Below are 12,101 nucleotides of genomic sequence, written 5' to 3'. Positions count from 1 at the left end.
CCTGCCATGTTCTTTAATCATTATCTGCAGTTGTATGTGATTCGTATGTGTAAATTATAACTGTCAGACTGTCAATTTTATTTTTTCAGTTGGTAGATACGTCAGTTTCAATAGATGCAATGTTACAAACTGATGAATACAAATGTTTTCAGCCGTGAGCATTGTGCTATAGATGCCCTCCTTGTCTGTCCTTATTTCTCAGCAGTACATGTATACTACTTAGCTACTACTTGTTAAATATGCACAACTTTTCTTTTGCTGAGTAAGGGTCTTTCAACTTTCTTTAATTCCCAATTAGCTTTTCTCTAGCTAATAGCCTCATTAATGCCTAAAATAGTGCTGTATCTCTGAAGGCTGAAATCATCATGAAGTGAAACATCATGCATGTGTATAGCTTTTAGTGGAAGTGTGCCAGGATTTCTTCCAACTGGGCATTTTTAGTCTTGAGTGTTTCCTTCCCCGAATTGCATGCTAATGTAGGCTGCTAGGAAATCGGCGTTATGCCTGAGAAACTGCTTTTGATTGTTTATTAGGCTGCATTTAGTGCCATGTAACTCCCTCAGCAGGCCACATTTGAGTTCCAATAGCAAAATACTCAGGAAATGCGTTCATCTCATCCCATTACTCCTTGTTAGGGATTTAGACCCCAGATTGAATCCCAGGGCTTCAGCCTTACCTCCTGGAGTGTTACATCTACCACCCTATACGGAACGCAAAAGCCCACCTAACGTATTGTGAGGCAGCACTAAGCAGCAGCAGCAGTATATCTTTTCGTCCCACTGGTGCAGCAGAAAGGAAAACAATGGAATACAGTACTGCTTGCTTCCCATTTTGATTCGGTCTCCAGTCCTGACTTTGCACCCCACCTTGTCCATCTCCCTGAAAAGCTGAGATAGAAGAGGGTCAGGTGTCACTGAAGCAACCAACAAATCAAGCAGTCAATTAATATTTCTGGGAAAATGGCAGTAAGAATGTCTGTATAAATAAAAATAGCTTTGTATTTCAATGTTGCTTACAGGCTCTCAAGTTTGACTATTTTTTTTTACTTATTTCTTTCGGATATACTTAGTTCAAGTCAGTATTTATAGCAAAGGTCTTTCTTACTATATGCTACTTCTCTTCACTCTCAGAAGTTAAATGGAACCATTGTTAAGTTACTACTTTTTGCTACAAGATAAAAGATCAGTTCATTAATTTTTCATAGTAGCAAATAGATGCATCCTCTTCTTAATGAAACCCCACGTACCAATGAAAAGGACAGTTACTTAAGAGATACCCCCTTTGCATGTATTTTTCTGCTTGAAATTTGATCAAATGATCAGGGAAAGATTTTGAAGGTGTTTCTACAACTCATTATGAATTCTGTGCAATGCAAAGTCTCAACTTTATTTTTGTCTCGGAAGTACATGTCTGATATAAAATTCCCTTTTGGCAAGGAAAAGAGATTTTAGCATTCCACAAATCCAGATTCTTTTCCTTATGGCTATGTCCCAGTTGAAGCATTAGATTTTCCTTGGAGATCTTTCACAACCAGGAGCATGATTCTTTCAGCAGGGTATGGTGCACATGAGCTTCTGGAGATGCTAAGAAATGTGTTGTGCAACCACACATGTGGCTGTAATCCAAATGTGTTGTAATCCAAAGAGACATAAAATGGGAAGAATGAGACCCCTGTGTTTGGAAACATGAAAGTATAAATCTGGTGTAGTGAGATTTGGTTAATCATTTTGGTTTTATTTTTATAAAAGAGCAGGAACTTGACTATTTCAGAATTGTATTTTGATAATCTCTTGTTCACACGATGGATTTCTTTGTTCTTTTGGGATGCAAGAGGAAAATTAATCAATTCATTATTTTCAGCCTTAAACTTTGTTTTCAGTCTTTGTTCAGAAGAATGGAAGAAACAAAATTAACAGTACTATGTTCTTTGCACCTACAGCTGACAGTAAATAAAAGCAATGTAAAAAATCATGTGTGAACTAGCTACTGTTTGTTCATTTAAAAGCAAATGCTGTACTTTTTATCTTGACCTGAAAAAAAGTCGAGTCCTTTAATACCATTTTTTTTTTCATGTCATACAACGAGATAGCTCAATTCATGGATGTCATCTCTGTCTACCATTCCAGGGGTCACAAGCGCAAACTGGAAGAAGATGATGCTGCCAGTGAATCCAGTAAAGAATCCAGCAATGAAGATGAGGAAGGAAGCAGTTCTGAAGCAGATGAAATGGCAGCAGCACTCGAAGCTGAATTGAATGACTTCATGTGATATTCATGCAGAAGATGGAATCTGTAATTATATTTTACTTCTCATAAATGGATCGGACTTCAGATGAGTCTCTTACGTCAGTACTCAGTGTTTTTCCAAAATGTGTATGTATATTTTGCAAAGCAGCACAAGAGGTGACATATTATTTTACAAAATCAGAAATAGATGTTTTTAAGGTGTTTTATTAAAGGAAAATATACTTTTTTAAACAAAAAAAGTATTAAATGGGACTTGGTGTGCTATGCCAAAGACATGTTAGGAGCTCTGCAAAACCTTCATATACAGGACAGTGGTACAAAGATTCATGATTAAACATACAACAGCTTTTCAAGAGTATTCCAGTCTGCAGTTTATGGGTAATGGTCTTCAAAAATAAAAAGGAAGGAGGAGATAAAGGAGTTGAAATTGTCTGGGTAGTTCAGCAGGAACCTGATGAACTGGTCATCCTTTTCCACAAATAAATGCTATCAAGTGTAAAGGATTTTTAAAATAAAAAAAAAAAAAAAGAACAATTTATATTTGTATAGAAACAGGTAATGTGATATGCAAGCTTGGTGAACTCTGCACTTGACCCCATCTGTCATTTGCTTCAAGGAGAATACATAATGATCAAAACTCATGTTTTCAAGTTACTTTGTGGAATAGTTGGGTTCTTTAGAGACATCATTTAGATTTTTAACTTTTCTTCTCTGTAACCAGAAATTTAGCACAGCATACTGTGTGATCCTGTATTGCCATAACAAACATTCACCCATTTGTGTTGTCTTGGAAAGAACGAGTGCTACTTCAGTCTAGGTAGGATTTAATTTCTTTGACAAGAGATCTGATGTAAAGTTTTTGTATATTCTATTTCATATTTGACCCACAAAACAGATTTTCTTTCATTTAATAAAAATTCATTTTGTATGCTTTGTTTCCCTTTCCTGTTCATTTTCTTCCATCAAATACAACTCATCTTTCCATAGTAGCTTTTTTTTACTCTGATGAAAATAATGAAAAACATTGAAGGCAAGAGCAAATTCATAGATCCTGGCAAGTAACTGAGACAGAGAATAGAAACACTGGCTCAGAAGATTCCCTTTTTTTTGGTACATGAACTCTTACATTCTGACATATTCTCGGGTCTCTTTGACTGGCCTCTGAAGGTATTGTAAGAAGTACTGCCCTGATATTGAATTTCTGAGTCTAGAGCCATGGTTTATTCCCAACTGCTAGCAACTGGAGAGATAAATCCTTTTAAAACTTAAAACACATTTGCAAAAGAAGACTCATAAATTCAGACATCGTGGTTAAAAGGAAGTACTTTCTGGTGCAGAAGTACTTAATTTTGCCACTTGGTGATAAAACGGAGAGAATATTTGAATAGAATCTCAGCCAGTTTTCAAAAAAGAGCCTAGTTTTCAAAGCTTCATAATGGCAATAAAAGGAAGGCTGAGAAAATAGGAGAATCTTTTCAGGTTAATATGGCTTTTCCACTTCAGAATGCAACGTCAGCATCCACAAGACACAAATAGTTTTTTCTGTGGAAAAATGTTAAACTTCTTGGACTTTTACACAGGTACCCTATAGCTGAAGTCTACAGTGACCTGCCTGCTGTAGCTGTCCATGAAAACGATCAGGATGTCTCTGAGTGAGTTGCATTGTGTAACTGAAGAAAAAGACTAATGCTTGTAAAAGGGGAAGTCAAAATACTTTTTTCAGCAACTTAAATGCAGCCTTCCCGGCTATCAGAGATGACTTCTTGCGATTAAATATTAAATATGTTATGGGTACCTTTTGTGTTTTCTTAAATTAAGCCCAGTTGAAATAATTTGAAATAATATCAACTTTTTGGATTGCTGTGATGCTGCAAATGACTTCACAGGTTTCAGCAGAGGCTTGTTCCGATTGATGATCTCTTCCAGTCATGCAGCTCTGTGGCAGCAATCAAACTCTGAATGTAAACACAGCCAGCAAGCAAACCTGAGGAGGTTGCTGTTAGCTCAGCAATGTGGCGCCTTGGTTCAAGCTGCTTGTTGGATGCCATGTCCCTGGCATGGCAGCTGTCTCACAGTGCTCGTGGAGTGATTTCATACACATAACATCGGACAAGCTTTTTAGTGTGAAAGGCTGTATCCTCTTCCCAGTTTTCTTTTATGGCTGATGCTTTTGATTCAACTGGTGGGGTGTGTGTGTGTCTGGGAAGAGCCCTGAAAGCAATCAGTACTTCACTAAACCAAATATCATCTAAACTCTGTGTAAACACAGAGCAAGAGCTCTCCACCAGACTGCAAGCTGCATCTATCTAGGGGTCCATTGCCAGTGAAGACTCATCTGCCTCTATGGGAGCTGCAAAACCTGCAATTGGTACTGCAGACAGAAGCCCCAGGATCAGGCAGCATGCTGACAGGGTTAAAGCCAAACAGTTCTCTAACAACCAGAATGACACTGAAAATTCTTAACTTTGACACTGATTACTCAGATATCTCTTAACAACTCCTGCTCTTAAATCCTAACAGTGGGGGGACCTAGTATGGGGTGGGGGTTCAGAGGCATCAATCCATTGCTCAGTGCCAGAGCGATCCAGAAATCTGCTTTCTGTCTAGAAGTAGGCTCCTACTCATTCAGGTGGCTGAATGTAGTAAACTGGTCCCCAGCCTCTCTCTGCACCGGCAAGGTGGAGACATGGAAACTGAAAATTTGATAGATGGTAAGTTAAATGCCTTGGCTAACCTGCCAGCAAGAAGTGTTTTGATGTATGAAGTTATCACTCACTCCCACTTTTTTTAAGATGCAGGAACATCCTAGAAAAGGCAGAAAATGTGTTTTGTGAAATGGCTTTTAACTCCTTATTAAATAACCCGCATCTCTTGACTAGTTGTTTTATCCTACCTTCTTGACCTACTTCCGTAGGTTAGATAGCTAGCAAGGGTGTGCTGCCAGGAAGGGCTCTCTTAAAGCAGAATCAAAGACCGGATTCCCGCTGAGACTGTTGAACTTGGGCAGTGCCGGTTTCTGAAGATGTACTAGGCATGGGAATGAGCAGAGAAGGGGCATAAAGTGAACCATGTTTCATTAAGCTTTCTGAGCATGTACTATCACTGCTGTTCAGGAAAGACAGCTCCTAAGGTCTGACTGTGGTTTAAGAGCAGTCATTTCAATTTGAAGACCAGCAGCTTTACGTCTTCTATCTCAACTTGCCCTCAGCAGTTCTTAACAGAATGGGAATACATCACAGCTCTTTGTAGGGGGTGCAGCGGGACCCATGACAGAAGCAAAAATCATCAGGTAGTGACTAAGCTTTTCTCTTTGTGTATGTGCTGGGGAGGGCTGAAGACAGGGGAACTGTGTCACTTAGTGCTGAGATGGAGTGAAAAACTCCAAGCGTGCAAATGCTTTCACTGTTGGGTTATGTGCATATGTGGAGTGGGCCCTCGCGTCTTCTCAGTGTTAGATAGTAACATCCATTGCGGAGGATGGAAAGCCTCAAGTTTCCTTCTTGGCACTACTGCTTGCAGAATAGGTTACTGTCTTACAAGCGTGAAAATCCACGCACACAAACCTGGAGCTGTACCTTAATGTTTCTCAGCTCTGACTAATTTTACTACAGTAAAGATTGCAGTAGATGACAAGTTGGAGAATGGATATATAGTGGTCCTCTTAACAAAGTGGATTTCTTCATGTAGCATGAGAAGTTTCCCATAAATTATTAAATCAGGCTTTGCCAAAAGGAAAACATTTGTGAATAATTTTTAATTAAAAACTGAAAGTGCACATAAATCCTAAGTTCTTAAAACCATTTTTTTTTTAAGTAGAAATGTTCCCTGGTATCCTTTTCCTTGTTGAATTCAAGTTTATGTACACTCTGTGGGTCACTCCACACCTCATCTTGGCTTGTCTCCTTCTGTTCTTCAGTGAACCCTAGCCATCGCGTGCCCAATTCCATCACCATCACTGTCTTTATTCAGTAGGTCCCAGTTCTCACTACCTGCACACAAGTGGGTTGTAATTTTTTTTTTCCTATCCAACTAATGCAGCCTTCTGTTGTCACTTCAGAAGTGTTTGAAGCCCAGCACCTGGCACAACCCCGTCTTCCCTCCCTCTCTGAGGAACAGGAGGCAGCAGGATCTGATCCCTCCAGGCAGCATCACCTACCATGAGCTGGTTTGCTGCAGCTGCATACCCAAGGCTCTTCAAGACCAGGTTGGATGTGTCTCTGAGCAACCTGATCTAGCTGAGAAGTGCATATTTTTGCCATACCTGTGGGATGAAAAGCTATGTTAACAGCTTGCTATGTGCTGCTCTCTTCCCCTGACCACAGTGAATCTGTGAGTCACTGTGTCTTGCCAGGGCACTGGGAAGGGGAGTGGAGCCAGACCTTCCTCCTGAATCACCACTGCTCTTTTCCTAAGTCAAACTCTCGCCAGAGTTGGCAGACAGTAACTATTGCAAAGCCATATAGGTTCAACAGGTGATGATAAAACGTCCATCCTTCTCTAGATTTGCTGTGGGACATGAGTAATGCAGAATTTTCTTCTCTGCCCCTTCCACATCTGCCACAAGAAGTCTTGAAAAAGCAAATCACGGGAACCATAAGGGAGAGAAACCCTGGTCAAGCACTCTCAAAAGGGCTGCATCCTCCTCCCTTCCACTTCTCTACAGGAGACCAACACCTCTTAATCCCTAAGAATGTTTGCCTGCCTTGCCTGTCAGATTTTGGCTGTTGTTGTTGCTCTTTTACAACAGTCAAGCTGTTCTCACCAAAGCACAACCTACCATTGCTATTGACCAACTGTCAACAGCAAAGCCCATAGGCAACAGCCTCCTCCTCATCATGCTGCCTTCAGACCAAGCGTGATGAGGAGGTGCTTTTTGGCAGGGAGTACAGCAGGAAGACAGAAAAGCTTTTTGTCTTTTCAGACCCACCACTATGGATATGTATGACCCTTTCAGGACACAAGTATTAAATGTGTCACTTACTGCCAATATAAAGGGTCCTTGAGAAGTTCTGTTTTAATTAAGTGGATGTGTTTGGTCCTTGGAGAGCTCAACATGTACTTGCGTGAATAAATGTTTTAATAATTCAACTTGGTTTCTCCTAATCTCATAGCTGCATCCCACAGGAAAGCTTTCTTTTTGTTGACACTGAATACAAAATGAAGAACGCTCCATTTAATTTCTTTATTTTTTACTTTCTGTCCTTGTATCGAAGTTTTCAGCCAGCCTCTGAGACCACAGGGCAGCCCCACTGCAGGACCAACACACACAGCAGCCTTGTGCCAACTCCACAGGATCCAGCCATCAGCTGGCATCCTCCTTGGTCCTAACTCCAGGGCCTGCCCAAGGAAGCAGTGCCACCTCTGAGCGCATCTCAGAGCAATAGCCGTGTGTCTTCCGGTATCCATCTGCTTCACTGACCATCACCTTTCCCTCACAGGGGGAAATTGCATTTCAGCTTGCCTGCATGAAACACATCTTCCCCCGCAGGTGGCTCCTCCTGTGAGTAATTCAAACCACTTTTCAGCACTTTTTGGATTTGCACTGTGCTTTAAATCTCTTCCTTTTTAAAATGCAGAAAGCAGCTAAGGAGCTGAAAGCAGGCCCCAGGTGGGCTGTGGGACAGAAAAGAAAAGAAACTCAACAGCCTAAAAGTTGTGATTTGCCAGAATAACTCATCTCTCGTGACAGAGTCTCTGCTTGGTGTGTGTTTAAGATGAACATACAGATCAGGCGTTTCTCCAGCTCACAGTACAATCTACGATTCCTGATGGGCCTGAGATGTGCATTGGATTTAGCACTGCAGTTTTATGATGCGGGTGTTACCCTGTAAGGTTGTGACCTGAAACAGCCTGTCTGCGCAAACGGTGTTTCATTGGTGAAATATGGAACACACACCCACTCCAACATGCCGTCGGTACCCACACACGTCATGCCACTCATGTTGTCGCGGTGCTTTTAGGGTCAAGAGAGGAGAAGAAATCTGGCACTAACAGATTGAATCTGGTGATTAAAGATTGGACACTGAGTCCTTACATGAGAGGGTCATTGGTCTACAAGGGGAAGAAGGGTGATAAAACAGCAGTTCATCAGGTTTAAATTGTCCTCTATAGCATGTGCCTAGGGCACCTTGCAGCTCAGTGGGACTGTAACAGCCACCCAACATCTATTACTGTCCTTGTAGCTTGAACCTGAAGTGTCCTGAAGTGCACAGGCCATGAAGCAGGGGCTCCTCATTTGCTTCATTACAAGGAAGGTAGCTCTGCTCATCTGCGTGCCCTCCGCAGGCCAGTGGGTGCAAACTGTTGCATGAAAGGGGTTAATTTTGGCTACAGCCTTAAGTAACTTTTATTTTAATTGACTGCACTTGACATCCCTGAGGCCAAGGCACTAACAGGCACAGTGGAAGTGCTAAGGAATAAGTCCCTGAGTAATTTGTGGTTTATCCCCAGCTTATATCATTTACCTCATTTTGGTACTGCCTGCAGCCTTCAGCTGCTCTTTGTTTGCTTAGAGTTAATAGATTTATGCCTCAGTGCCACGTCCCTCTCTCAGCTAAACTAACTCTGCGTAGGCACACAAAATAACTTCCCCGTGTCCTCTGCTGGTGGGTTAGAGCGGAGACAACCTGAGCACTCTGTAACTGGGATACGGCAGCTGCAGCAACCCCTGGTCACAGTGCTTTGGTGGGATGCAGCACATGCCGTGACACGAGTGACAACACAGAAGCAGTAGTACTGCTTTCAAAGAGCAAACACCAAAAATGCTGCCTATGCAGGAGAGAGCTGGGTTGCAGCTGAACTATACCTCAGCTACCTTGGGCTGCAACTACCCTGGAGCAACCCTGGAGCAGAGATGTGCAAACAGCCCCTGTGCTCTGGGCTCTGTCAGGGTTTGAGTGAAGGCAGGTTGTCGCTGTCAGTATGAACTGCATGCTTCATCACCCTGCACCCTCATCTGGAATCCAGGTCTTGGTATTAGGAGCACAAAATGCGTTGCTGTTTTTAGATCCCACCCATTGCTTGTTGTCTTTGTGCATGCCCCTAGTGCTGCAAAGGGCTGCAGAACACCACTGGGATCCCAAAGGGGCAGCTCCTGCCTGGTGGAAACTGCCATTACTCCCTTGATGTGAACCCTGAAGCCCACCAAGAGCTTGTGGTGCTCTCTGGCATCACAGAGGTGCTCTCTGGCATCACAGAGGTGCTCTCTGGCATCTCTAAAGGCTGTCAAGGACCACTTTCTGAATGACAAATATGATTAAGAACCAATTCATGATCCTCCTCTGGGTCATTGTGGAAGCATGTGGTATTTGGAAACCTGGAGAGCACAAAGGAGAAAATGCCTTCATTGCTTAGAGTTTCCTGATGTGATATTGAAGGCTCAGTGCTTGTAGCTCTTGTGTTACGACGTTTGCTTGGCGTTCTTGGAAGATATTTAGCTAATCAGTATAATTTAATACATTTGTATGTGTAAATATAGCTGCACAACTCCTACAATATGCTTTTGCTACAAAGCTGGCAGTTACCAACCCTCTTTCCATTTAAAACTGTGGTTTCTGGACTTTGCTAACTGCACGGATTTCAGTTTGCTGGGGAAATCTGCACTTTAAGAAAATGTGATTTTTTTTCATACTTCTTCAGGTCGTGAAGCAAAGTTTGAAAGTGTGTCTTGGCTGCACTATTGGAAAGCACAGCACCAGTGAGCATTCCTGGTGGGTTTTAAGCTAAGCTCAGGGCTTTGTGAGGGTTTACGTACAATTCTGAATGTGAGGGGCTATGAATAATAACAGTGGGATTGAGGCAACGGGTGTAAACAATGTGAGATCTTCCCACTGGGTTGAAATCAAACTTCTTCCAAGTCTTTTGTAAAATTTTGACACAGCTCAAAGAAATGTTTTCTGAGCAGCGCGTGGGCTGCAATATTGGGAACGGGTTCTTCCAGTGTTAACGAGCAAGCATCCTGCCTCAGAAATTATATCCAAGCATTTTCAGAGCAGGGTATCTTATAAATATATTCTTTATGTTCTGATATGTGAGGTGGGCCACTGGAGGATGCATCTGTTTTCCAGCAGAGATGATCCGAACAATATGGTTTGAAGAGAGGAGTTTGAGCTCAAAAATAAAGCCTCACTATGGAGTATCCTACAAAGCAAGAAAGCCAGACACTGATTCAGAGATATCTGGGACAAGACGCATGCAAACCACCCCAGATACTAATGACTTCACTGTAGTAGCATGACTATGAGTCAAAACTTACAAGCATCCTTCATGTTTCAGACCGGTTTTGTCCCCATAAAGACAACCTGACATGCAGGCATCGAGTGAAATTTGTCTAGGGCTATTAGCTGAATTTTTGCTTGCTGTTCACTATCCACTACTCAGGTATTTTGGAACAAATGTTTTAAAATATTTTCAATATCCCATCTTGAAATTGTCAATATGCAGTTCTTCATCGCTGCTTTCAAGAGCTGGGCTTGTTCAGCCTGGAGGAGGGCTCTGGGAAGTCCTTATAGCAGCCTTCCAGTACCTAAAGGGGCCTACAAGAAAGATGGGGCCAAACTTTTTAGCAGGGCCTGTTGCAACAGGACAAGGGGTAATTGTTTTAAACTAAAAGAGGGGAGAGTCAGACTAGATTTAACAAATAAACTTTTTATAATGAGGATGGTGAGATGCTGGCACAGGTTGGCCAGAGAGGTGGCAGATGTTCCATCCCGGGAAACATCCAAGGTCAGGTCGGACAGGGCTCTGAGCAACATGGTCTAGTTGAAGATGTCCTTGCTCATTGCAGGGGGGTTGGGCTAAATTCTATTCTATGATTCTGCGAAATCTATCAAGGCCCTGAAGCCGAGCTGCGGCACCAAGTTGATTTGAAGCCTGAATTTTGAAAATATAAAAATAGGCTTTTAGCAGCCTGCCTGACAGAGGCAGAGATGTTGTGTGGGCAAACTGTTCCAGAAGATGGCTGTGCAATGGTTATTAAGAGCTGCACTTCCATAATAACAGTACTGGGAGGTTTCCTTAGTAAAGAATGATAAGCAAGTTCCGACTTCTTCCTCACTGAGACCTGGAGGCAGCACTGTGTTTGGTTAGCTCTGGTGCATTATCCTCTAATAGCTAAGCAATATATTTCACTTGAAGGATGAATAATAGAATGTTTTCTCTCCCCACACCTCCCCACCACCACTTTACTTTCCGAATAGCATCTTCCATTGTTGGTTATTGTCATTATAAACTAATTTCCCCAACCACTGCTTTAACAATCATTTCCTGACTTCTAGGCATTAAGCAAAGATTGCCGCAGCATAAGTGGGTTAATTTAGAGACTGACTTTGAACAGCATAATTGATTTGAATTTTATTCTGTTTTCTCTAGCCACTTCTCTCACTAAAAATCACAACGTGGCAAGATCTGTGGGCACAGGCATGGGCTCAAGTCTTCTGTAGGCAAAGTCCTTGTGGATGGGAGCCCTCCCCTTTCTGTGTGTGTACCTTCAACCATGCACTATGCACATGGAGGTAATCCTTCCAGGGAGGGATCCCCACTGAGCTTTATGCCCCTTCCTTTTGCCACCCTTTGCAGGGCTTCTGGTGGCGCAGAAATCATGAACTGACTCACTTCTCAGCCATCACTGCAGGGGTTGGATATTACAACTGTTAGTGTTCATGATGGGAGGAAGGCCAGAGAGCTGAAAATAAACATGCTAGTATTTAACTGCTGATAAATACCACCATGTGTCTGTGTGACTTGCAAGCTGTGGGACCAAGGTGACAACTGACCCAGGGCAGCAGCCCACACAGCTCTGACATCCATCATGCTGCCTGAAGAGTTTTGTTCTCTGGCACTGTGACATTGGGCATG

General features: G+C 42.3%; 1 protein-coding gene across 2 annotated transcripts in view; it reads left to right on the top strand.

Moving 5' to 3' along the window:
• The window catches only part of CTDP1 (CTD phosphatase subunit 1), a 104,055-nt gene extending 100,881 nt beyond the window's left edge, over positions 1-3,174 (top strand). For both annotated transcript variants that reach the window (XM_057424224.1, XM_057424225.1), the window contains exon 13: positions 2,127-3,174. In XM_057424224.1, coding sequence (XP_057280207.1) covers positions 2,127-2,268 — 142 coding nt within the window. In that variant the 3' untranslated portion in view covers positions 2,269-3,174. The remainder of the gene's footprint in view (positions 1-2,126) is intronic.
• Positions 3,175-12,101: the final 8,927 nt, after the last annotated feature.

The sequence above is a fragment of the Pezoporus wallicus genome, unplaced genomic scaffold (genome assembly GCF_028554395.1).
Source record: "Pezoporus wallicus isolate ANWC-B61680 ecotype Strahan unplaced genomic scaffold, APGP_CSIRO_Pwel_v1 contig_5485, whole genome shotgun sequence".
NCBI classification, from domain to species: Eukaryota; Metazoa; Chordata; class Aves; order Psittaciformes; family Psittacidae; genus Pezoporus; species Pezoporus wallicus.
Note: the sequence above shows the minus strand (reverse complement) of the source record. Positions and strands in the feature narration are given on the sequence as shown.